The following is a 24,188-nucleotide window of genomic DNA, read 5'->3' as shown; positions in this document are numbered from 1 at the left end:
AGGACTCTTTTGGTACAATTAATTCAGACACAATAAAAAGATACTGCAAGCACACCTGTGCCAAGTAAGTGAGTCTATTCCCTTCTCCTTGATTAAGATCTTTACAAGGTAGTTCTATAATCAGTGTTGACAAAGCATTAAAAAATGTTTGCATCACTTTCAAAGAAATTTAAATGGGATATTGCAGATTAATTCTCTTGCTTTTCACAGGACTTGTATGAAGAAGAAAAGAGGCACGAGGTGCTTCATGTTTCCTAGCTGAGGGGTATGTGTGAGGCTAGTAGTTTGAGTATTTTGTACTGATCCCAGGATGTGCCTTTTTTGTTCTGAGCTGGCACACTCCTTGATAAATTACGACACCAGGATTTTAGTATCAAAATGCAGTTGAAGTCAAGTCTACAGTTAAAATTCATCCTTTCATGCAATAGTTACCCTGAAATCCTGGAACTAAATGGAACAAATATGAAGGACTAAATAGCTGAATTGCTGGATCTTTACCAGGATTTTGACTATGTCTGCTAGCACTCAGGAGTTAAGATTTATAAAATTCCCTTTAAGATGCATAACAGTTTTTGAGATTATTCATTATTGAAATGGCTCATATTAAGAAAAACATGCTACAAAAAATAATAGAGCACATTATGTCCCAATTTTAGCTTAGAATAATGCAAAGTCATGTTCAAGATTTTAGTTAAGTGAAGGTGTTTGGACTGGCTGTATTATATCGTTTCCCTGTGAGACTAGCTGTGTGGTTGCTTTGCCTAGAGTAGCTGCTGTTTGCCTTGGAGTTGCTGTACACTTGATTGATGTAAAAGCCATTTGTCTAAGCACTAATTTGCACTGCAGAAGTGGCAACCATAGATTTTTCCAAGTTCTAAGCAGCCAGGTGGAAAAGTGTGGTAGAGGTGTTTCAGTGTGGTAGAGACAGGGCACACGTAGATGTTTCCAGCCATACAAACACAGGCTCTGCCTGTCTGACGAGGGATTTGCAGTGGCACGAGTATGCTAAGGACTAAGAAGGAGTCCTCCAGCAGCAGTTGGGCCTCAAGACCTGTATAGAGTAACAAAAGTTGCTGCTTGGCCCAGCTGAGCACAGGACCTAAGAACAGTGCTCTTCCATTTCAAATGAACGTCGTATCTGCAGTGCTCTGAACTGGACTGCCTCATTCTCAACATGAGATAATGTAGATTTAAGAAACCTTAGGAACAGATGTGATGTAGATCTAAGAAACCTTAACCTTCAAAAGTTTCATAGGCAGTTACTTGTTCTTACAAAAAGTTTTCGTTTGAGAGAATTATCATTACCAATGTAAAGAAAAAAATATCATTGAGAAGTTATTGCTTGGCTCTTGTTGAGGCGCTCTAAAAAACAGAGTTGATTTATTTATTTGTTCCTTTTTTACTCACTTTCACTGATTGCTTCAAGTAGCTTGTACTTTTCCCTGCATTGTTCTCTCACAGGACCATAAAGGCAGAACCTGATTGAAACACCATAGGGATTTAATCAAATCTGATGGTGATTCATGCTTCTAATGGCCAAATCTGTCCTTTACTACTTTACAAACTGAGAAGGAATAAAACTACATTTTATTGCTTGGCCGTTAAAAACTATTTGTAGAAGTTGCTAAGGTTCAAATCAAAAGCACCCTCCCTTGAGAACTATTAGTTAATTCAAAGTGCCACGGTGTTGCTTTTTTTCTTCTTCTCTCACTTGAGATGTGGCCTTATATCACTATTGCTGTTCAAACATCTGAGAGTTTTCCATTCCTTTGACAAACATGAGCCAAAGTGCTTAAGGACATCTGTTTATTTTATTTCTTTAATGAGAAAACCTTCCAATTTCTTACTGGCTCAGCTGTGTTTATTTACATTTTGTTAGTCATGTGTGTGGGGCACCTAGGGATGTTAAAAACCTGCAGAGGCCTGTATGGAGGGCTGCTAGCAGGCATCCTGGTCAGAAAGGCAGAACAAACCCTTCCTAAGGAAAACACAGTCCTTGGAACTCCATAAAATAGATTTTCAAAACAAACAGAGCCTAATTCACCCAGTAGATCATGGATTAAGTCAAGATGAATACAATTTGGAAAGGATTTTCTGAGGAAGTTGGAGATTTTTTTACCCACTGGAGGCTAAACCTTGTATTTAATGCCTTTTTAAGTTAAATTAAAAAAGCGTTCAATCACTGCAGGTAATAAAAAGGTCTGATACTTTAGACATGCTGCTATATCAATTATTATTTCATTATTGGAGAGAAGGGAGTAAATAATTCCAGCCATTTGATTATTTCAAATGTGTATTTCAGGAGCAAACATCTGTGTTTATCATCTGTACTGGCTCAAGCAGCAGCAGAAATGGCAAAACCAGACCTAGGACAGCTTAGATGCTGGGCATGAGAGATGCTCTGAGCTCATGTGGATGTAACCTCTTGTACTAGAGCTTAGATGAACCGAGGGCTTCCTAAGCAAAATGCATGTGCAGCATTTGGAAGTATTAAAGGATTATTTCTGACATAAAATCTATGGGTTAAATTGTCAAGCAAGTGCAAGTAAAGGGAACTTGCTTTCTAGTATCACTGAATCAGGCTTTCGATTTTAAAGGTGAAGAATATTAAAAGAAAAAAAACAAAAAAAAAAAAAACCACAAAGGGACATAATTTGGATTAGGAAGTTGCATGTGAGGATTACACACCACCATATGTTTGCACCATGCTTTCGAGGAGTTTTGTATTTTTCATAGAGCTATCAAGAGCTCACATAGAAATACAGTGATTTTCCTGTGAGTAGAGCAAGGCAGTGAAGATGTGTATGGTGTAAATTCCACCCCTTTTTTGGCATTCATGCCCTACCTGATAAAAAGAAATTACTTGTGGACTTCTGTTTGTGAATGTTCCCTGTAACTGTTGTGCTTTAACACTGATAGACAGCTAAGTACCATACACCAACTTTCTCACTCCCTTTCCCTAACAGCTGCTGGTTAACTCCATCCCAAACAGTACAATTAGTAAATAAAAATAGCTTCCATTTGTTTTCAAGCATTATGACCCAGCTTTTAAAATGTATTTAAGTACTGCATTCCCACAGAGCTGGACTCAGTTTCAGAACTCATTGGTTCAGATGCTGGATAAATTAGAGTAGTTATTACTGCTTGTCCCTAAGCATAGTTCATTTACAGAACCTTTTCAACCTCCTTGTGCTTCTTGAATGTGAGTATTTAATTCCTGACATTCACATTTGCTTATTGTAGTAGTTTCCAAGGAATAGTACCTCTCCATTTCAGAACAGATGTATGCCAGCAGAAGCACAATCCTGTAGTAAATAGTAAGAAATACCTTGAAAGTGTCCCCCAAATAACAGCAATGGTGAATATGCAAAAGTATCTGAAGTAAGGAGTCCAGTTGACTTTTGCTTTCTGTCTAGCATGGATCTGTCACAAGATTGCACTGTGATGACTAGAGACTATTCCTGTAAATTCAGTGGATTGTCTGATAAACCTAGGTATGGTAAAGTTTAGGTCATAGGATATGTCTTCATTCTGGGGGCCAAAAAGTTTAGAGCTTGAAAATTAGAAAACTGGGTGGTAAGAACCATCCTTTGTCAAAAAGTTTGAAGTGTTGTCCCTTCCAGAAGTACTTGAGTACTTAAAACAACCGTTCTCACAAACACACGCTCTTTCACTTGAAAAACTCTGAAAAGCTGAGTCCAGCAGTAATCTGCTTTTATTAAATAAAAGACAAACAAAACTCAGCTAGTTAAGTTTGGTAAAAGAGCTAAATGTGTTCCTATCCTCAAAGAGCCGTAGACTTAAACTAGAACTGATGCACAAGGTTAATATTCCTGTTTTATGGGAAAGCCTGGTTCACGTCTCAAATTCTGATCAAGGTATAAAATGTTACAGCCAAAGAATGATTATTCTTGCAGGCTCTCTTTGTTGAAACATGTGGCCCAGGCACTTGTTCCTTTGCTTTTTTTTATTGTTATTATTTTTATACAACCATGCTGGTCCATTTTTCGGGAGTTTCCAAGTAATTAAATTCAATTAAAACTATTAAATTCTTTCTTTTGGTGACAACTTCATTATTAACAGCTAACCACAAGGATGAGATTTAACTTAGAAAAGCCCTTGATTGTATACTAATCCGTCTCTCACCTCTGGCTGACACCTGTGGCAGATAAACCCTACAGAATAGGAGTCTGATGAATACTCTTAATTAATACTTTCTTCCTTGTAGAAAAGTAATTATTTGCTCATGGCATAAACAGGTATTTGGCAGGGATTTAAAGAGACTGATTGGTTTTAAATAGAAAGGCTTTGTTTTGTTGGTGGTTTTTTTTTTTTGTTTTTTTTTTTAGGGTGGGGAAAGGGAGGCCTGAATTCAAGTTCTGCATTCAGGATGACTTTGTCCTTGCATTTTGAGTGTCGGCTTAATTGGCACGTTACTAAATAGGAGCAGACTCAGACAACAAGCTGATTTGTTATCTGTCTCATAGGAACGAGCTTTGCCCCTTTGCTAATGGCCTGCAAGTCTGAACAGTGTCTGAACAGGGTACCTGTAAGGCAGAGGCTTGAAAATGGCTGATTTGGAGCCAGGATTGGGGGTGAGAGCGACTTGCAGTTGAGAGATCGCCAGAGATAATTCTGCGTCGCTTCCTCTCAAAATTACGCTCTACAGGAGGGCAGAGCTGGCTGTGGACATACAGCCAATGGATTAGTACTAGCTGCAGGTGTTAACAAATACATGTCTTTTTAATGCGTACTTTAGGGCAAGTATAAGTAGTTTATGAAAAATCCAGCTAAGTGTTTCAGGAGCAGTGGTAAGAAGGCCTTGAAACCAAGCCATAAGGGAGGATGCTGACAGTGCAGTTTGAAGTGTAGCTAATGGACTTTTTGTAGGTAATGCTACTGTAGTATTGAAAATATAGTAACACAGGCTTCTGTGTTTAGCCCTTGAGTAAGAAGTGTCCAGGGCTCTACACAGTGCATGCTGCAAAATGTTCACAGCTATTTGTACTCTCATTAGATAGATTAAAGCTAATTTGAATGGGTCTAGACATCCTGTGTTCCCTTTGTTTTGCTGCAGTACAGGGTAATCTGAGTTTCACATGGCATGAGCAGTCCTTTCTTCCAACTTCAATCCTCTGCTTGTTCCATGCTCACCTCCAGTCTTTGTGGAAGTCATCTTCAGGCAAGGACAAACTGAAGGCTGCTCATCAGGCTCCCTTCAGCCACCTTCTGTGTCATATTGTTACTCAAAATCAGGAGAGAAAATCAAAGCAGAAACTGAAATGAACTTTAGGATGAGATTAGTATGTCGGACATATGTGAAATAAAACTGCAATTTTAACATGGAATGCAGATCTCTGAAGTAGTTCAGAGAGGAACAGTGCATACAACTAGCCAAGTTAAAAATGATATTCAGAAAACAATTACCAGCTCATGCTATTGAAAGAAAACAGTTGAGAGATTGGTCAGATGATCTCCAGAGGTCCCTTCCAATCCCAACAATTCTGTGAAAACGTGAATGGACATTTTTGCCTTCCCCTGTGGAGTGTATCACAGTCTGTTTTCCATGTTTTCCTCTAGCAAGGCTAGCTGTTGAAAGGGCAGAAAAACTTCTCCTAGGCAAGCAGATACGGGGCTGGGTTTCAGCTGTGCCTCACTTTCAGTAGAAGTTATCTTGTTCACAGTGTTGTCAGTGGTAGACAATAGCACCCCAGTCTCTGTCACATCTGTGACAGACAAAACAGGGAGGCACGTCCAAGGATGCTCTTTACGGCAACCATACTTGATCTAAAAGGTTAAAAAAAAAAAGCATGTCATCTTCTTTGTACATTTTGATACTTATGAAAAGATGTCAGGGGCTTTTTACCCTTCATCTCCTTCAAGACGAACAGAAATGGGCAACTGTGAAACTGCTATCCTTGTTCATTAAAAGTGTGTGTTGAGGAGAGAAATCCCAAGGTCTTTGGGAACAAATGCTTTGAAATGAATACTGCTGCTGTGATGCTTATTTCAGCCAGCTGGTGGGAAGAAGTCTATTAAGGCTATGTGTTGTCAAGCCAGGAGCTGAGCTCTGCTGGAGTGCCTGGTTTGTCATGTCTGAGGACCAGAGGGAAGCACCAAATGTAATCTGTAGGGCTGTTTATTTTCAGTGCTGAAGGAAGTTCCAGCAGCATGCACTGCAGAGGTGACACGCACAGAAATACTGTGCTACTGGAGGTTTTATTTACAAAAGGAGTCTTTTGCCTGTTTTCTGTCCTGGCCTCTCGTTGTCCTTGTTTGTGAAAGCAGGACTCGTAGATGAGCAAAGGGTAGAACTTTGCTCTTGTAATGTTACTGACCAAGTACTCAGGGCTGAGTTTTTAAATGAATCTGTTTTCACTGTAAAAAGTGGTTCCTGGAGGAAATTTGATTTCAAGCTGTCTGCAGTTCTTTTGTCCTTGGGCTTCTCATGCCTCAGAAAACATTGGCTACATCTGTTACTGAGGAAGTTTGTTCCCAGGGCTCCAGGGTGCACTTTTCCTATGGCAGGACTTGTTAGCAGGGGCCATCGATAAGGATGCAGCAATTTTACATTGCTCTGCTAACCTCACACTGCTCTAATACTGGCATTAGCAGTCTGGAAGGGCATCCCCTGCAGTACAGCAACGTTTGTTAGTCTTGCAGGGTTTCTACGCTCAGGAAGAGTTCTTCATTAACATCTTCAGAAAAGAAATAATCGTAATTCTCTTTTCAAATCTTCATGCAGCATACAGAGAATTTTGACAACACATTAATTGATACATTTTTGTCTTTTTTGTGCTTGCTCATCAATCTGATTCTCCTGTTTATTCACATTTAAATGGCAAGCTGAAAGAAGGGACTGTGCCTTTCCTCTTTGTGGGTACAAACTCAAGCACAGTGGGGTTCAGAGCTGGAACTACTGCTTCTAGATGCAACAGTAATGCAAGTGAATAACTGCTAGTGGAACCCTAGCCTGGTGCCTCTAGACACCTATGTCTTACTGGGAGTGCTGATTTGCCTTTTAACTTTATCAGCCTCAGACTTGGAAGTATGCCTTGTTATAGAGGAAATATCCATACTGTGAGAGCACTGATGCCAAATAATTTCCCCAAACGACTTCCCCTCTGGGTGGTAAAGTACATTTTTCTGTTTTATTTTCATTCCATTATATTCTCTATCTCAAGAGAAAGATATAGATATATATATATATTTCCCCTCTCATCTACACTTAAATTTCCATATTGTTTAGTTTAAGAGAGAGTAACTTCATACACTGTGGAAATGTTTCCTATTCTCTGATAGTGATTAATAGCAACAAATCTAAAGACAAAACATAAAGAATAAATGACAGATACCAACAAATGGGACTTCCTTAAAAAGGTTTAAAGGCTAATGATCCCTGAAATGTATAAAAATAAATTGCTTCATTAAAAACTATTTTACAAAATCATTTCTTTTTAGCAGCATATTTTCTTCAGAACAGTTCCCCTGTGTAACTGCATCTGGGTAGTAAAATTTGATTCAGTGCTGTTCACGTGGACCCACATAGGGTTAGATACCCTAATTGTGCCTTGTCCCTGTGCCTCGTCAGAGGAGCCGGAGAGGGCTTAAAATTAGGCATGTTCAAGGTAAGGCTGTTGCAGTTTCCTTTTTGCCCAGAGGTGAGAGTGCCCTTCTTTCAAAGGCAGCAAGAAGCATGTTTAAACATGAGTGACTGGGCTTTTCTTTAGATGGGCACAGTGCTTGTGAGTCATATGCATGGCTCAAACCACAGCCACTCTGCTCTAATTAAAGAGAACTACACCAGGAATGCGTAATAATTAGGTTAGCATGTAATACACCATCCATGTCAACAGCATCTGCCGCAAAGGTTGATTGAAATGTCCTCATCCTCCAAACACTCTGCTGCCTCTAGAGCTCCTCAACTAATTAATTACTATCCTGTCCTACAATAGCACTACTCCACAGAAATCTGCAGAAAATTAGAGCAAAGACTACATATAAATCTGCCCCGTTTTAGCATGGTTTGTAACATCAATGGGAAAAAACCACCCACATAAACATAAAGATGAGAGATCCCTGTCCTAATGAAGATGAATTACAAATTAAAGCCTGTTGTGGGAATGCTGTTTTTTCAAGTTGTCTGTTGTTTTGTTTAAACAGACACAATACTTTTTAGCTGAGTGCTTAGCCATAGACCATTATTGCTTGAATTTTTGAAGTGTTTAATGAATAAGAAAATGTTCTGCTAGAAATATAGTTTGCCTCAGAACTTTTCTATGCTTTTGCTATCAGTTTAGGAAGAAGGTCAGTTGTTCAGGGGAGAGACGTGGAAAAGTGACTGAGACTCATGCAATATTGTAGTGCAGCAGGCTGGGTACAGCAGATCACATGATTGTATTTCAGAGTGACAAATCTCCAGGGCTGTATCCAGTGCCCACTGAGCATCTTTGAAGCAGTAAGTCAAGAGTTGTAGGAGCCCCATGGCTGCTGTCCCCATCCAAGAGGGGACGGGACCGAGAGCTTTCCTGGCCAAACGGAGTCAGTCTGGTTGGCTTGGTCTGACTGCACCTTTTAGAGAAAAAGACTTAATGTTTGAACTCCTGAGTTTTGGTTTCAGATTCTGCTCACCATGGTGCTGGTTGATGTTAGAAGTCTGTGTTCATGTGTTAAGAAAAATGCTGGCCTCTTATGGATGGCTTGAGGGACAGAGTCAAGGAAGGGGCACCCTTTGCAGGCTCTGTTGCTCATAACTATTCCCTTGCCACTCAGCACTGATGTTATTGGAAACCAATTCTTGGTCTAACCTACTGAAACAGTTCTTAAACAGCCTTGAGTGTTTAAATGTCCTTGTTAAACTCACCTGCATGTGCAGGCTGAAAAGTGTGAGATGAATCATATACATCCTTAAAAGAATAGAATCTGATTACATAGGAGAGCAAAAGAAAGGACAGGAAAATCATGCTAAGATACAGTTGGGAAATGAAATTATTGTAATGAACATGTCTTCAGAAACAGGAATGTATAGATCTCGTGTTTGTCTGAGATCTCCCACCTCCCAGAAAAGAAATAGATGTAAATGGAAAAAAAAACGTGATTCTCCTCCAACAGGACACGACAACGTCTGTGCGGATAGGTCTTATGATGGAAGAAATGATCTTCAACCTTGCAGATACACATCTGTTCTTTAATGACCTGGAGGTATGTAGCTGCTTATTTTATTTAGCATCTCTCTTTCTAATCATTTGCATCTGGTCTACAAACTTGCTTTTCTGGCCAAGAAACTTTCAATATTGACCCCTAAGAAATGGTCCTTGGATGGTTATATTGAAAGCATACTATACTATGTCCCTTTGACATCTTCATTCTGTTAAGGATTTTTTTTCTAAATACATACTAACAATGATGGCTTTTGGCAGTTTTCCTAAATCTAATAAAGAGGACATTACTGCTGCTTCTCTAGAAATTTGCTATCTAATAATTTTATTAAGCTAAATTAGCATACATCCTATGGAGCAGTTAGCAATTAGCTGCAATCCAATGCAGAGGTTTTAAACGTGTTCTCTGTTCTGCACACACAGATGGAGCAGGAGGTCTGCTCAAGCACAGGAATACTGCAGGATGAAATTGTATGAGATGAGTTTCTACATGAAAGACTGAAAGGGAAAACTCTTCCCTGTCTGCACTATGGTTAAATCTGACTAAGTATGTCTTATACAAATATAAAGTCTTATAAAAAGTGAAAATCCTTTTGAATGTACAGTAAAATCCAACCAAAGTCATGCAAGCAAAATTCTGTCACTAGCTGAGAAGCAGCTGTACAGTGCTGATGAAAAGCTGTTTGCATTTGGAATCAGTAGAAATGGTCTGAATGAGTCATCTACAAAGTGTGTAAGGTGGGTTTGAGCTGTAGGTACCTTGGAGTCTGAGGAGAAAGATCTGGCACCCCTTGGCAGGCTCCTGTGGTCTTTACTTCAAAAAGGAAGATTTTATTCATTTTTTTTCCTGTGGTGGATAAAATGGGAGAACTTTTCCTGTACTTGGTGTGTCCAGTGGGGACTTCTGATTTCTAAGCTGCCTGACAGCACTGTGTGCTCAGCACGCTGTGGGAGATGCATCCTTTCCTGGCACCCACTTTATTATGACCTGGGATTTCATTTACTGAGAATTATCTGAATTGACAGATTTTTCCTCTTTCAGCTCTTTTTTTAAAAAGAGGAGTTTGTGAAGAGGGTGCAGGAAGTGGAAAGTGAAGTCTGTCTCCAAGGATAAAAGAATAGAGAAATGCTGTTTGGAAGTCAAAGGTTCTGCTTAGGCAGCAATAATATTTAATAGAATCATAGAAATATCCGAAGTTGGATGGATTTCACAAGGATCAAAGGGTCCAACTTCCAGATCCACACAGGCCCCTTGAAAATCAATCCTTGTTTCTGAGAGCATTGTCCAAATGCTTTGTCAACCCTGCCGGCTTGTTGCTTGACCACTGCCCTGGGAAGCCTGTTCCATTCAAAGCCAGTATTTTTCACCCATGAGATCTCAACGTACGGTGTAACAAAGCTCTTTATCTTGCAGAAAGCCACATGGAAACCCTCTGTCCATCTAGAGTTCTGCCCTCTTGGCAAAACTTTTTGACAAGTTTTCCCCTTGCTTAACATCTTACCACTCTAAAACATGGAACAAGCTAGCAAATTGTCCAGCCTCAGTTAAATTCTGCACTTTCATCAGTCAGTAACAGCTTCTAGCAGCCTCCTTAGGTCAGATTTGTCTTCCATGGCCTCTTAAGTTCTTCAACCATTACAGTAGAGCTAAGTTTTTAACTTAAAAGAAGTCTTTTTTTTTTCATTTGTAATTCCTAGATATTAAGGAAGCCAAAGCTAAACAGAAATCACTCAGAGATGGGACTCTGTCATTCCAGCAGGACCACATAACTGAGTAAGAGCTAGTCTGCTAAAAAGCTGAAGTTTAGCGTGGCTTCTCCAAGTAGAAGTCAGCCTTCTACAAAATATCTGGGCTTCATCTCCAGTGTAGGAAGAGAGATAGATGCTGCAAGACATACCTGTTCAGCAAAATATTAGAAAGATTGCCTCTAAGTAGCTTGGGCTACAAAGATGCTAAGTAAAAACATTTATTTCCCTAGTGCTATTTGTTTGCTACATTAAGAGAAAAAAATCTTGCTGATTTTTTTGGGCTATCTTATCATCTTACCTTCTTTTATTAAAAAAAAAATTGGGAAACACAAAGTTGGCAGCTGGACTTGGATGGCTCAAAGCCATGAAAAACTTTAGAAATTTCAAAAACAAGCAGGGTTCCAGTTAGCCAGAGCAGAAACAAGCAAAGAGAGAACAGAGCATTGTGAGACAGCTTTTTCTTCAGCATGCATGAAACAAACCAAAGATTTTTTCAAACCAAAACCAGACCAAGGTGTTTTTGTTTTAACTGAATGTTTTCAGTAATGAACATGGGAGGTGAGGGATAATTCAAGAGAAGTGAATGTTCTTTACATATGATACTTTCCAGTAAATTAAGCCATTTAAGTTTGGAAGAATTTGCAACAGACATCCCTCCCTGTTCATTAGCCATCCAATTCTTTCAGTGTTGGATGGTAAGCTAAAGTCAAGTTTGAGTATTCACAAAGTGATATTTAACGACTGTGCATTAACAAGTATTGGGTTTGAAAAAGACATAGTGAATGATACTTAAAAAAAAAAAGACGATGAAAAAGAGGAGGAACGCGCAGAGAAGCTGATTCAGGTCTAGACCCACAGGGCTTACCGTATACATCAGCACCATCATGTGGTATAACACTGAGCTGTGCAGTACAAAACAAGCTGCAGCCACAGAGGGCTGAGACTGTTTCTGGCTGTATTCTCGGTTGGGTCAAGGTGCAAGAAGCTGTGGCTGATAAAGTGGTAGGTTAGTTACACTGTTCAAGCATAAAACAAGATTACTTCGTCAGGAAATGTTAACCACAGCAAAACATTTCTCTGACATAAATCCATAGCCTACTTCAGGCATTCTGGGAGGGCCCAGCAAGCCTGGAGGGAGCAGATTTCTTCTATAGTACCACGCCATCGTCTTGTCCAAAATACTAAGCTGCCCTTCGCTTTGCTGTTCTTGCCTTGAAAACAAACAAAATCAAGAGGATGAGTTATTCCCACTGATGCAGACTGTCAACTCAGCAGATGACAGAAGAGTAAATAGAAGGCTTTTTCAGAGCTTACTTCTTTAAAACTGTGCTAAATGGGTGCAAGAAATCAGACCGCTTTTAGTCTGCCCCTCTGCCCTGTTGTCACCCTTACCATGAACGTGATCCACACTCAGTGCCATCCTACTACCTGGCACTCTGTTGTCTGTCAGGAGCTTATGTGCTCTCGGGGTTTTCCTGGAGAGGATTCAGGCAACTGGATGCTTTGCCTAGAAGCATTTTGCCTGCTATGCCAGAGAACAAGAATCTTGATGAACCAGCAGATCCATTCAAATGAACTGCTAAACTCACCCTGTCTTGTTGCTGCACTCTAGCAGAGGCACCAGTTTCTTATAGGATTCCCTCCAGGCCTCAGGCCAGCTGAATAGGAGGCTGATCATCCATCCTCAGGGCAGGTGGGTGAATGGAGAAGCCCTAGGTCTAGACTCTTACTGAACACTTCAGGTCTTCTAGAAAGATTGTTTATGAGTTAACTCTCAAATCGCAGAATTTAGAAGCTGGACTTCTTTCAAGCTGTTTCAGGTTGGTGGGGTAAGGTTGATACTTGTTGAAGCCCAGTTTGTTGGTGTGGCTGCTTTGAAACAGAGAATCAGGGCAGCAAACTTTGACAAGGGTGCTTAAGGCACGCTATGACACAAGCGTTGTCCCGTGCTGGGGACTGTTAGCAGCATAATGCAGACAAGCAAGAACCTGCGTTTGCTGAGCCACGTTTTCAAATTGTAAATGTGGGTTTTTCCTGCACTAATTCACCTACTCACATCGCACTTAGGTGCTTTTTGGCCACATCACCTCTGCTTGCAGTTGGAACAATGCAGACATACAGATGCCTATGGTCTACAAACAGGCCATGCAAAGTGTTGCCTACAAAGGGCTCTGATCACACTGCAGAATGGATGGGCAAATACTCATGTGGAAGGAAGTACTCTCATTCTTTGTTCACTTTTGAGAAATCATGGAGAATAGGAATTGCCCAAGATTGCAGATCAGAGAGAAGCTAAAATATGGACATTCAGCATTATATCTTTTCCCCCTAGACTCCTTTTGTTCAGAGTGCAATACTGGCTAAAAAATAGTGCATTTCACTCTCAGTCCCTCTGGAGATATTATTGCCTAGCTCTCTGAAAAAAACAGGTGTGAAAAACAAGGTGGACCAACAAAGGGATGAGGAACTAACAAGTGAGGGGGTTAGCATGTTTACAGATTACTGCCTTTCAGAGCCGTCCCTGGAGGTTTCATGTTCTGGGAACTGTTAACTCTCACCCTCAATCTTAAAAAGGGATGCAAGCTTAACAGATCCACTAGATGAATCCACTAGCTGTTTTTTAAGGATTATCTAACACACTTCTGATACACAGATGGACAACGTCCGTGTTGAGAGACATACCTTGAGAACATTCATAAGTGGTAACTGAGTTTCTCCGTGCATCCTTGGGAACAGCTTGTATTTCACAAGGAGGCAGCAGAGGCTTTCTCTGAGCCTGCAGTACAATGTTAGAGCTGTGCTAGCCCACGTTCAAGGTTTTAATCCCACCTGGAGACAGGTCATGTATCACAGGCCGGCCTAGAGATGTCACAGCAGAAAAAACAGTTCAATTCCAGAAGCTAGGAGGAGTGGCTGAGGAATCACACATTTGGCTCAGTTACAGGCTGCACATGCCACAGATCACGTACCTCTGAGATCCTAGAATATTATTTTTAAAAGCCAGCAGATGTGGAAACTGGGATTTCCAGTTTCCATTGCAGACTTCATTTAGACAACCTGGACCTTCTTTTCAGCAGCCCAGATATCCTGCCCTGGTTCCCCACTCACTAAGATTTCAAGGAAATTCTGCAAGAATGAAAAATTAGTCTTGTAACCGAGTAGTAAAACATGGTCCACATTCTTGCTTTAACCAGCTTCCCCATGTTTTACCCAGTAACTTGATAGGCTCAGCCAGTGGACTATGAGGTAGCGTCTCACCAAGTGTCATGGTATTTTATGAAGTCAGAAATGTGATAGCTACTATTGTCACACTTCAGTGTACAGAACAATTCATTCACAAATGAGAAAAACAGATCCCTCCACACATACCTTTCCCCTGACTTAATGCCCTGTATCACACAAGTGAACCAGAGTGGACTGCATCAATATTATCCCAGCATGGCTCACAACAGCTAAAGGGAGGGGGAGGTTAAAAACTGACAGTGGATGAAGGAGAGAGAGGTGCCAGCAGAAATCTGCTATTCAGCTGCTTGGCTCCGCTTACACAAAACACACACCTCAGCAATACACTGATGAAGGGAACTAAAGAGACCAGAACAAGATAAAAGTGGATGGGTTTTGGAGAATTACCTAGAGTAAATGCTGTCGTTATTATGGACAAGAGTCATCCATGACATTTCACCACTGAAATCAACACTGGTTACTTGTTTGGGGGATTTTGTCCTTTTTGAAAGGGCTAGTTTAAAATAATTCATAAAGCCCATAATTGTGTGGGAAGGTATTACAGTACAAACTGTGTGCTTTGCACACAAATATTACAAAATACTGACATTGGAAAGGATAACTCTACCTGCAATTTTTCTGACTCTGAAGAAGATTCCTTTTATCAACCATGCTTTTGCTTTTTCTGGTTGAGTCAACCAGAACAAAGCATAGTGTTTGCCAGCTTGAAGGTTTTCTGTTTTGTCCTTACCATCAAGGATTACAGAGAAAGTAGGTTAAGGTGGCAGGAGGGAGCTTACTGATTTCTCTCTAATGATGATGCTAACACTAGGAAAGAAATCACAGAAATAACAAGTTTTTAAGGCACAATTCAAACAGTGAAGAATTTTGGAAGATACAGAATACATATTTCATGCAGGCTGAGCTCCAAGTATATATTCTGGTTGTATTTCCTGGGCATCGATTTCCTCCCTCTTGACACATCGTTCCTTTAGTGTGTTTGTAGCATGGAGCTATGAAAGAGTGCCTTCTTCAGTGCTTCAGCACAGCTTCCCTGTGCACCAAAGGAAGCTGAACTCTCTCAGTGTGCACTGGAAAAACACCAGCAGGACAGACGTATCTGGAAATTTCTGAGAGACAGATCTTCTCTCCCTGTAATTAAGTGAGCATACGCCTCCTGTCCAAAGCAATATTTTCACGAGGGGAGAGGCTGACAAATCTGCACTTATCATGTACACAGAGTTTATGGAATACAGTTTTCCTGCCTAAAGCACAAGCATCCTCTGTCCCTTCTGTCTGCTTGAGAAGGAGTTCACTTGCTATACTACGCAAGAACTGCTATGTCTTTAGATAAGAGCTGGCCTCGTACACCACACACACAATAAGTTTTTACACAAGTGCTGTGTAGCACTTGTAGCAATTAACTGACTATGCTATGCTAGACAGTATTGGCAACATGGAAGATTTTATCTTAGTGTTATCCTTAAAGTAATTTTTCATCCTATGAAACATTTTATTTTTTTCCCAAAACATTTATTTACTGATTATTTCTTTTTTTTATCTACTCCTCAGGACTGTGACCAGATCCACATAGATGATGTCTCATCAGATGATAATGGACAAGATCTAAGGTATGGGATCTCCAGGCTGGAAGCTGCAGGTCAGGTAGTCCTCAGCTGTTTGAAAATAGCAGGAGGTTGGACAGTGATACAGAGAAATCTTTCTTGGCTATGTATCTTCTCTGCTCCCTGGCTGCACGCTGTCTGCAATTGTTAAACACAGGAAGAGCACAGAGTTCTTGTTCACACGCTTATATGCCTGTACCTACTGCAAAGCCCTGACCTTGCTGAGTTTCAAGTCATTCTAGGGAATGTTTAAAATCAGATTGAACTTCAGTCTAACTGCACCTGTTTCTGACATGATTTAGCCAGCCAGCTGGCACAGGTGTTCCCAAATCATTTCAAAACCAGTTTGAAAGGTTTCCCACTGCCCAACCAGAATGAATGGGCTTTCTAGTAAAGACTGTGGACCTTGCTAGGCCAGAGCCTCGTCAGTTATAAACACGTACCAGAACTGTACCAAATATTATTATCACCTGTTAATCATATCCATAAAAACTATTTCCATTTACCTTAACGTTGCTTGCAGAGTAATTTGCCATTGGTGCAAAAATAGGGTATGCAGAACTCATACAAGGCTGAATGCAAACATTTTAAAATAACAAGAGCCAGTACTGCCTCTTTGCATGTCCCCCCAGTCCTTTTCTCAGGGAATTGATCCACCTGATTCACCTCAGTGCTGAAGAAATGCTTGCATTGATTCAAAGAAAGGCACGTCAAGGAAGACTCAAGACAGGAACAAGTGCCTTGTCACAGATCAGAGGATTACTGCATTCCAAGATATTTAGAGTGGTTGTGGAACTGTCACTGGTCCCCATCCGTTGTCGTAATTATTCAGGAGTTGCTTTGAAGTATTGTTTTTTAATTTGTTTAAAAAGCATTATACGTTGCAGGCATTTAAGAGTTAGGTAATTTCTTAATATTTTTATTCCTTGATTAATGTTTTCAGAGCAGTATAGCCAAGCAGTCAGCAAGGTAGCATCAGAATTTTGTTCCCTTAAGATTTTAATATTTCTGCAGTTACCTTAGCTGCCTGGATAAGAGGCAGCTGAGGATTTTCAGTGACCTGAGGACAATCAGATGTTTTGTAGTCTAGTGAACCTCAGGACTGGCAGGAAGCACTAAACCTATGCTGTGTTTACAGTAAGAATTGTTTTGTTTTTTTTTTAAATCTCTGCAAGTAGCCCTGTTTTCAGATGTTAATGCCTGAATGGGATCATGGGTCTGGCAGCCTGCTTGATTCTTTAGCCTGGAAATAAATCATTCAAGTAAAATAAAAATAACAGGCCACAAATGCCCTTTTAGATCTTTTGGGTATCCTAGTTGCAGACACAAGTATTACACATTTCAGTGTAGCATTAGGCAGGGTGGCACACACGTTTCTGGGGCTTGAGTGATAGCAGACAGCAATGATGAATTCCACTGTTGTACAGCTTGTCCCGTGTACATCTGTGCTGCTACTCGTCTCCATATTTCTTTCCAATTTTTTCCACTCACTGCTGGTGCTGCATAGACTGTAATTATAATGGCCTCTCCTCTCCCCTTCTTCCTTCTAGCACGTATAACTTCTCTGCAGATGGCTTTCACAGTTCAGCTGCCAGTGCAAATCTATGTCTGGGCTCAGGCGTTCATGGGGGAGTTGACTGGATGAGGAAATTAGCATTCCGCTACCGCCGGGTGAAAGAGATGTACAACACCTACAAAAACAATGTTGGGGGTAAGTATCTGCTGCCAGGCAGTAAGTGTGCCTTTTCAACCTCTCAAACCCTTCTGACCCTGCTAGGAATATGCTGCAGAGGAGGAGTAGAGAGCATAATGATAACAACACTGAGCTGAACAAGTCTTTCAGCAGTCATTCTGTACGGGATTTGCAAGAGCTGTGCTGAAGTACTTGGTTTAGTAAATGGAGGACTCAAATCTGAATGTGGAACTGTATTTGGTCATTTGTTTGGCAGAGAACAACCTTTTCAAATCTTCCAAAATGCCTAGTAAGCAAGCAAACAGTTCAAAACTCAGTAGACTGCTTTCTTCCACAGAAGAACGTATGGCTGAGTTTCATCTGAAGGCATTCTTGAATGCCTACTATCTCCCTTAAAACAATATCGGAAGATACCATGATGCCCTCAGATTTTTCGTCTCAGCTCGTTCCAGGCAATTCTTCCAAGAGATTGCTTTGCTTCTATTTTAGAACTTCAGTGGCAGGTCTCTGAGTAGAAAGAGAAAGAAGTAAATCTAAGAATATCACCACAGACCTGTTTCATTTTTGGAGAAATGCCCTACCCGCATGTACTGGAAATGGTGCACAGCTTTTCAGGAAGAAAAAGGATCTTCTTGGCTCCAGGCTTCTCTTAGCTCAAGCCACCAACCCCTGCGCACAACTCTTTTGTCCTCTTGCCCATTTCCATATGAGCTTTGTGCTAACTCCAAGAAGGATGTTTTAACATGGGCCTGCAGAGTGCAGGTGACCGATCCCATTCCTTTAGAGAGGAAGGAAGCTGATCTCCAGTTGCACAGCAGTGTGTTGCAGTCAGGGCTTGTGTACCTTGAGGCAAAGGAAAGCAACTTGCACCAGTGACAGGAGAAGGGCACTGGAAGGGGCAGGATTCAGAACACAGTGAGGGGCCCTTTGGCATACTTACATACAAAAGCACTCAGCTCCCTTTCTGTGCTGCCGCAAAGATGTTTCCCTGCTTACAGGTTTAATAGGAGCTCCTAAGAGGGAAACCTGGCTGCAGTTAAGAGCAGAACTGGAAGCGCTGACTGATCTCTGGCTCACACATGCTCTGAAGGCGCTGAATTTGATACATTCCCGGTAAGAGCAGCTAACACAACTGCCTACAGGCTTGATCCAGGATCTCCTTTACTTTCCATTTTCCCCTTCTTCTAAACAAATTGAGACACATATATAGGACTTTGCTGGCCAAACCTGTGGGAGGCCTGTCTGCATATGTTTGTCAGACTTGTATTATTAAGGGTTGGGGGTCACTTGAGATGATGAACTGAGATGAAAAAAAAAAAAAAAAGCAACCACTTTTTTCTTACCTTTCCTTGCCTACCTCATCTGCAGTACACCTTTCACATGCAGAGATTTGCAAGAGAGTAGGAAAGGGCCTTTCAATCCCTGAAGACATTCACTCAAGCAAAGCATGAACATTGCCTACATGGTGTTGAGGTTCCTGCAAAATAGATCCTGTCATGTGTACAGAAAGGCTGCATCACTACTGCTGGATTATGTTTGGGCTTTTTTCATTCTACTGAGTTTATAAGGAAATGTTGTCAATACTCAGGCTACAAACCTCTAGGTGCTTAATCCCCCAGTGGCTTGGGAACTTCCAGTTGCAAGAAGTGTGTTCTTCTTGCCGTTGTTCAGTTTGAGGTAAGAAAAAGAAATAGATTGCCACCTTTGCTGACTTTTGTTTCCTAGGCCTAACTGTGTAAATGTGTTGGTAACCACAACTCAGCTGATACCAGCTCTAGCAAAAGTGCTTCTCTATGGACTAGGCACTGTCTTCCCAATCGAGAACATTTACAGTGCAACAAAAACAGGTAAGAACAAAGTAACTAAGGCTTCAGCAAAAGACTGATTGAACTTTTATCCCTAATTCAGGGACATCCACTCAACCCAACTGCAGCAAATAACTAAAATAACAAATATGAACTTTAGCTTAAGATACATGTTTACATCACACCTGTGATTTGCATGCTAACAACCCACACTTAAGCTAGTACAGACCACAGAAAAAAAAACAAAAACATGTGTCTCTATGGGAAAGTAAGCCTGAAAAATACCCACCTTATGGAGCAGCATTTCGAATGTGCAGCTGCACCTTGCTAGGAGGGGGACAGTGTGGTTGGACCTCTTACAGAAACATGGTTTGGATCCTGTTACTTGCAGAGTCAAGTGCTGAGTGAGTTTTAGAAAAGCTGTGAGAGGAATAAATATTGACAGAGTTGGCTTGGGGCTTTTGTTTTCTGTCCCTTCTGGTATGACTTGGTTTGAATCTTTGAGGCTTGTATTTTCACGTTCACTTCTGCAACCAGAATGAATAGAATAGGGCAACTCGATACAATGAGTGTTACATCACTCTACCAACTGCCAGTCTAAGCCGTGCAAAGTCACAAAGCTCATGGAAAATTGGCAGCACCTGGAATTCTCCAACTGTTAAAGGTCTCATAGCTTCCAAGAGAGAATCCATCTGAGATGAAGATCCAGTTGGGATCTTTAAAAAAGTGGGGAATGCAGCAAGTAGTTTATGACATCAGTTCCAGAATGCGAATATCAGCCCCAATTACTTTATGCATCCAGATAAAATATATGTCTTCTCTTCTGTTGCTCAGGAAAAGAGAGCTGTTTTGAAAGAATAATGCAAAGGTTTGGAAGGAAAGCTGTGTACATTGTAATAGGAGATGGTGTTGAAGAGGAACAGGGAGCAAAAAAGGTACAGTCTGTGGATGCCATCTTGGATTCTTCCAAGCTTACATTTCAATCGCTGTTTCTCTGCTCACACATTTAATGAAGCTCCTTCCATTTGAAACAGTTTAGAATTAGACTCAATTCTTAACATGCAAAATACTTAATCTTATGAGCAATTTCTTACTGTAAATTCCCTCATCTTGGCAGTCAGTGGAATTTTTCAGATAGTTTCTCTATCACATGTTCCAGGAATCATTCTTGCTTAATAAAGATCACTTTAAAACACATGAAAAGGAAAACTCCAGTATGTGGTTTCAGACAAGTAAGTAGAGTTAATTTTTGATCTATAAATGGTTTGGGTTTGGTGATAATAGCCTGCTGCTTCTGACAGCCCAGTGCCATACTTTAAAGGTAGTGGGTCAGTGAACATGACTGCATCAAAGGCTGCTGGGCTCTCTAGTAATATGAAGATGGGGGAAGGTTCAGCAGTCTGGTATAGGCAGGATTTCAAGGACCCTCTTGCTTGTGCCTCCTGGTCTAAGCAGCTCTCCCATTTGCAGAGCACATTCTTTGCTGGGCTGTCACCTCCTGTGATTGATGACAATCATTAGCTGAGGCTTCTACACCTGAGCTTTATCAAAAAAAAGAAGAAAGGGAGGCAGGAGGAGGGCATGCAGAGAGTCTTTGACTGTTCTGCCGACAGCACTGATAATATCTCTTTGGTGAGTCATTTTTCCTCACCTGTCTGATGAGTGATAAATCTGTAAACACTGAACAACAGGATTGGCCAAGAGGCCCAAGTTTTCTTCTCTTTAAAGAACGAAAAATAGATAATTTAATGGATGAGGTTTAATAACAACCATAGGAAGGGAAAGAAGAAGGAAATAATTCTTCCCCTTAACGTGAAATTGCAGATCAATAGATTCCAATCACTTCAGATGTCTGTGTTTGCTCGCTGTCTCTACCCACACTGATGAATAGCTTGAAGGAAACACTGGTTTACTCACAGGCAACATACCAGAGGGAAACTTGAGTTGTATTTAAACATCAGGGGAGCGTCAACAGCCATGCTGTAAAATAAACATCTGGGAACACTGGAGGTTTTTTTTTTTTACATTGGTAGGTGCACTTGGAAAAGGATTTTCTCCCATCATCAGAATCATCTGTCTAGGAAGGACATGTTCTGTAAAGCTTTTTCAAAGTTTTCTATCCAGAAGTAGTATGATTACAGTGATAAACTCAGAAGCTATTCCCACACTGAGAAGATAACAAGCTTTGCCAGTTAGGCCTTTGTGTACCTTTGCTACTGCATAGTTATTACTGACTGCACAGATAATGGTGCTTTGGGAAGCTGAAGATCACAACGTTGTTATAAAATCCAAGGGCAAGTAGGAGCTGTGTGCTTTTGACCTAAAGTAAAAATGTTCAAATTGTTTTGGATAAGGAACAAAATACCTCAGACCATAAGCTGACCTAGAAAAATTGAATTTAACATTTAAAAGCAAGGTCTAACTGTTTTGAGGTTCTCGGGATTGAAGCTATTGGTAATGATTACAGAACACTGCTGCCTGAACTATAGTTTCAGAGTAGTACTGGGACTTTACCAGCTTACAGTTTTCACCTTAGATCCTTGTTTCACAATGCTTATGATGCAAGCTTTGTTTTCCTGGAGCATATTTGCAGTTTGCAACAGGTGAATCAAGACATTACAATGAAGATACAGTGGGTCACAGTTCCCACATTTTGTCCAGATGCCAGGGTGCCAAGTGGCACTGAGTAGACCATGGAAATTTGTATAAATGACTTTACATTCATCACCATTAACATGAACTGTAAAACAGGGAGGCAGAAGTAGAAATGATAGTCTTTAAAAATGGGAATTGAAAGACCCTCTGGAGGACAGATTGTCATATAAGCCTATTGCATCTTTTCCCAATGCACTAAATGCACAATTGATGTGAGCAGTCCCTGTCTTTCTAGGAAAAGCAGCATGACCTATTGTTCCAGTTAATTTGGAAAAAGAATTAATTGTTAGAAAGCATTTTGACACTATGTTATTATATTTTTGCTTGCATTTCTGTAAGTCTTGATAACTTGATTTTACTTCACTTGACTGCGAAGTGCTGGCAACAGCTTTCACTGGTGGCAAATAGGACAACTTTGAGCCTCATGCTATAGGACGGGATTATGATGCTTTCTGGAGAGAGAAAGGTTATTGTATAGCTTGATACTGTAGGCAAACCTCACAAAGTGGCAAGAAAATTGCTTCTAGGAGTACTGAAATTCTAGAAACAGGAAGAAAAAGAGGGTAAATTTAATGGTCTGCTCATACCTGCATCATGTCCCAGTTTGTGGCAGATCTCTTTCCTTTCTGCATAGTAGAAATGTATCAGCAACAGAAACTTCCTACACCCTTCCCTGCTCTGTGAGTCTCCTTGCCTGTAACGCCATGCAGCCTGGTGGCCCAAAGCTCTCTTCCTGAGGGTGCAAACTCAAACTAAGAAACTTATTTTCATCTCAGAATTAAACAAAACAGAAAACAAACAAACAAAAAAACCTCTTTTGGTTTTGCTCTAGCACAACATGCCCTTCTGGAGAATCTCTTGTCATGCTGACCTGGAAGCTCTTCGGCACGCCTTGGAACTTGAATATTTGTAGCAGACCCCAACATCTTAGCACTGTGAGGGCTTCACTCAAACTGTTACATCGGTTCCACCTATTCCTCAGCATTTTCTTGTTAAAAAAATCCCACAGCAACTGCAGTTTTTCTTTTTTTGAAGGAGAACCCTTTCAGTGGAAGCCTCTAAGAACTTGCAGCCAAAGAACATTCTATCGAGTCCTTCCTTTGAACAGAGGAAGAGCCTTCAGATAACTCTGGGGATCCTGCAGTTACATGCTTAAGCTGGGTGCATAGAGCTGTAACTGCCCTGTGGCCATCAACGAGAGCCCCCAGAAGCCTTGGGTCTGCTTGTCAGTTTTCTTGCTTTTGAAAGGGGAAGAGGAAACACTCAAGACTGTGAGCGTACTCTGCGCATAATACATCATATCACGTTGGACCTTCTGCAAATAAGAGTGAAACTGTTGATTTTTTGTTCTGTTTGTATTTTTTTTTAATTTATGAACTAATCTCATTACTCTGGTATTAAGCTCTGTACCTGTGTTTTTAATCTGGCTTTTTGGGGTGGGTGGGTGGGGAAAGTCCTGCCATTCTAAATTAAGAATTCATTCTTCCAGGACGGTATCTGGAGAAAATCACATTGTGTACATTTATAAAAAGGACACATGGGACTGTTGGTAAGAACCATAGCTGCGTTTTTAAATCTGACATGGATGGTCTGTGGATTGTGCATGTGTCTACATGGTGCCTTATGCTGCCATCTCAGTTTGGGTGAGAAAAAAGTACCCTGTGATGAGTGAAAGGCGTTAAATAAAAGAACAAAAAGTTCACATCTGGGGGACTATATTACCTGCCTTCTCTTCTCTCCAGCCACTTCTCTCCAGCACATCCAGTGGTGCATGGAGTACACACTCCCTGTCTCAAGGCAGAGTTGGACTAGAAGTGCTCTGAGCACAGCCTGCCCTGTCCTGCTTGTTGGTGGGGCAAAGAGTGGCTCTGTCCTCTGAGAGAGAACACAGACATTCAGAACCAACTTGTCTTGCAAAAGAAGATACAGGGTAAACAAATATTGCAGGTGTGCGTATTTATTTTTATGTAAATGAATATATCTGCAAGCAAGCTTCAGCTTTAGGACTTCTGCTGAACTGCACAGTTAATTCCTGCTGTCAGAATATTTCAGCTCTTTGGGTTTGGTTAGGTCTCTGATTCGCATTCAAAACTACTCTCTCCTGCTTGCACCAAACAACCTCAGAAGGATCACAGCCTTATTGGAGCAAGATGTTAGAGGGAGAGAAGCAGAAGTAATACAATCTCCTTACCTATCGCGTGAATCGAGATCAACATACAGGCATCATACACGTTAAGAGACCTACGTGAGTGCTACACAAGTCTGAGTCGAGACTCCTAAG

The 24,188-nt window shown here is 40.8% G+C and overlaps 1 protein-coding gene across 7 annotated transcripts in view; it reads left to right on the top strand.

Annotated features, from left to right (window-relative positions):
• Window positions 1–23,330, top strand: part of EYA2 (EYA transcriptional coactivator and phosphatase 2) — a 90,110-nt gene extending 66,780 nt beyond the window's left edge. For 6 of the 7 annotated variants that reach the window (XM_048963112.1, XM_048963108.1, XM_048963110.1 and 3 more), the window contains exons 10-16: window positions 9,112–9,201; window positions 15,702–15,760; window positions 17,305–17,465; window positions 18,446–18,560; window positions 19,173–19,294; window positions 20,087–20,187; window positions 22,740–23,330. In XM_048963112.1, coding sequence (XP_048819069.1) covers window positions 9,112–9,201; window positions 15,702–15,760; window positions 17,305–17,465; window positions 18,446–18,560; window positions 19,173–19,294; window positions 20,087–20,187; window positions 22,740–22,820 — 729 coding nt within the window. In that variant the 3' untranslated portion in view covers window positions 22,821–23,330. The remainder of the gene's footprint in view (window positions 1–9,111; window positions 9,202–15,701; window positions 15,761–17,304; window positions 17,466–18,445; window positions 18,561–19,172; window positions 19,295–20,086; window positions 20,188–22,739) is intronic. The other variant, XM_048963106.1, reaches the window with a different exon arrangement.
• The last annotated feature ends 858 nt before the right edge of the window (window positions 23,331–24,188 follow it).

The sequence above is a fragment of the Lagopus muta genome, chromosome 16 (genome assembly GCF_023343835.1).
Source record: "Lagopus muta isolate bLagMut1 chromosome 16, bLagMut1 primary, whole genome shotgun sequence".
NCBI lineage: Eukaryota > Metazoa > Chordata > Aves > Galliformes > Phasianidae > Lagopus > Lagopus muta.
This window is presented reverse-complemented; position numbering and strand designations above follow the sequence as displayed.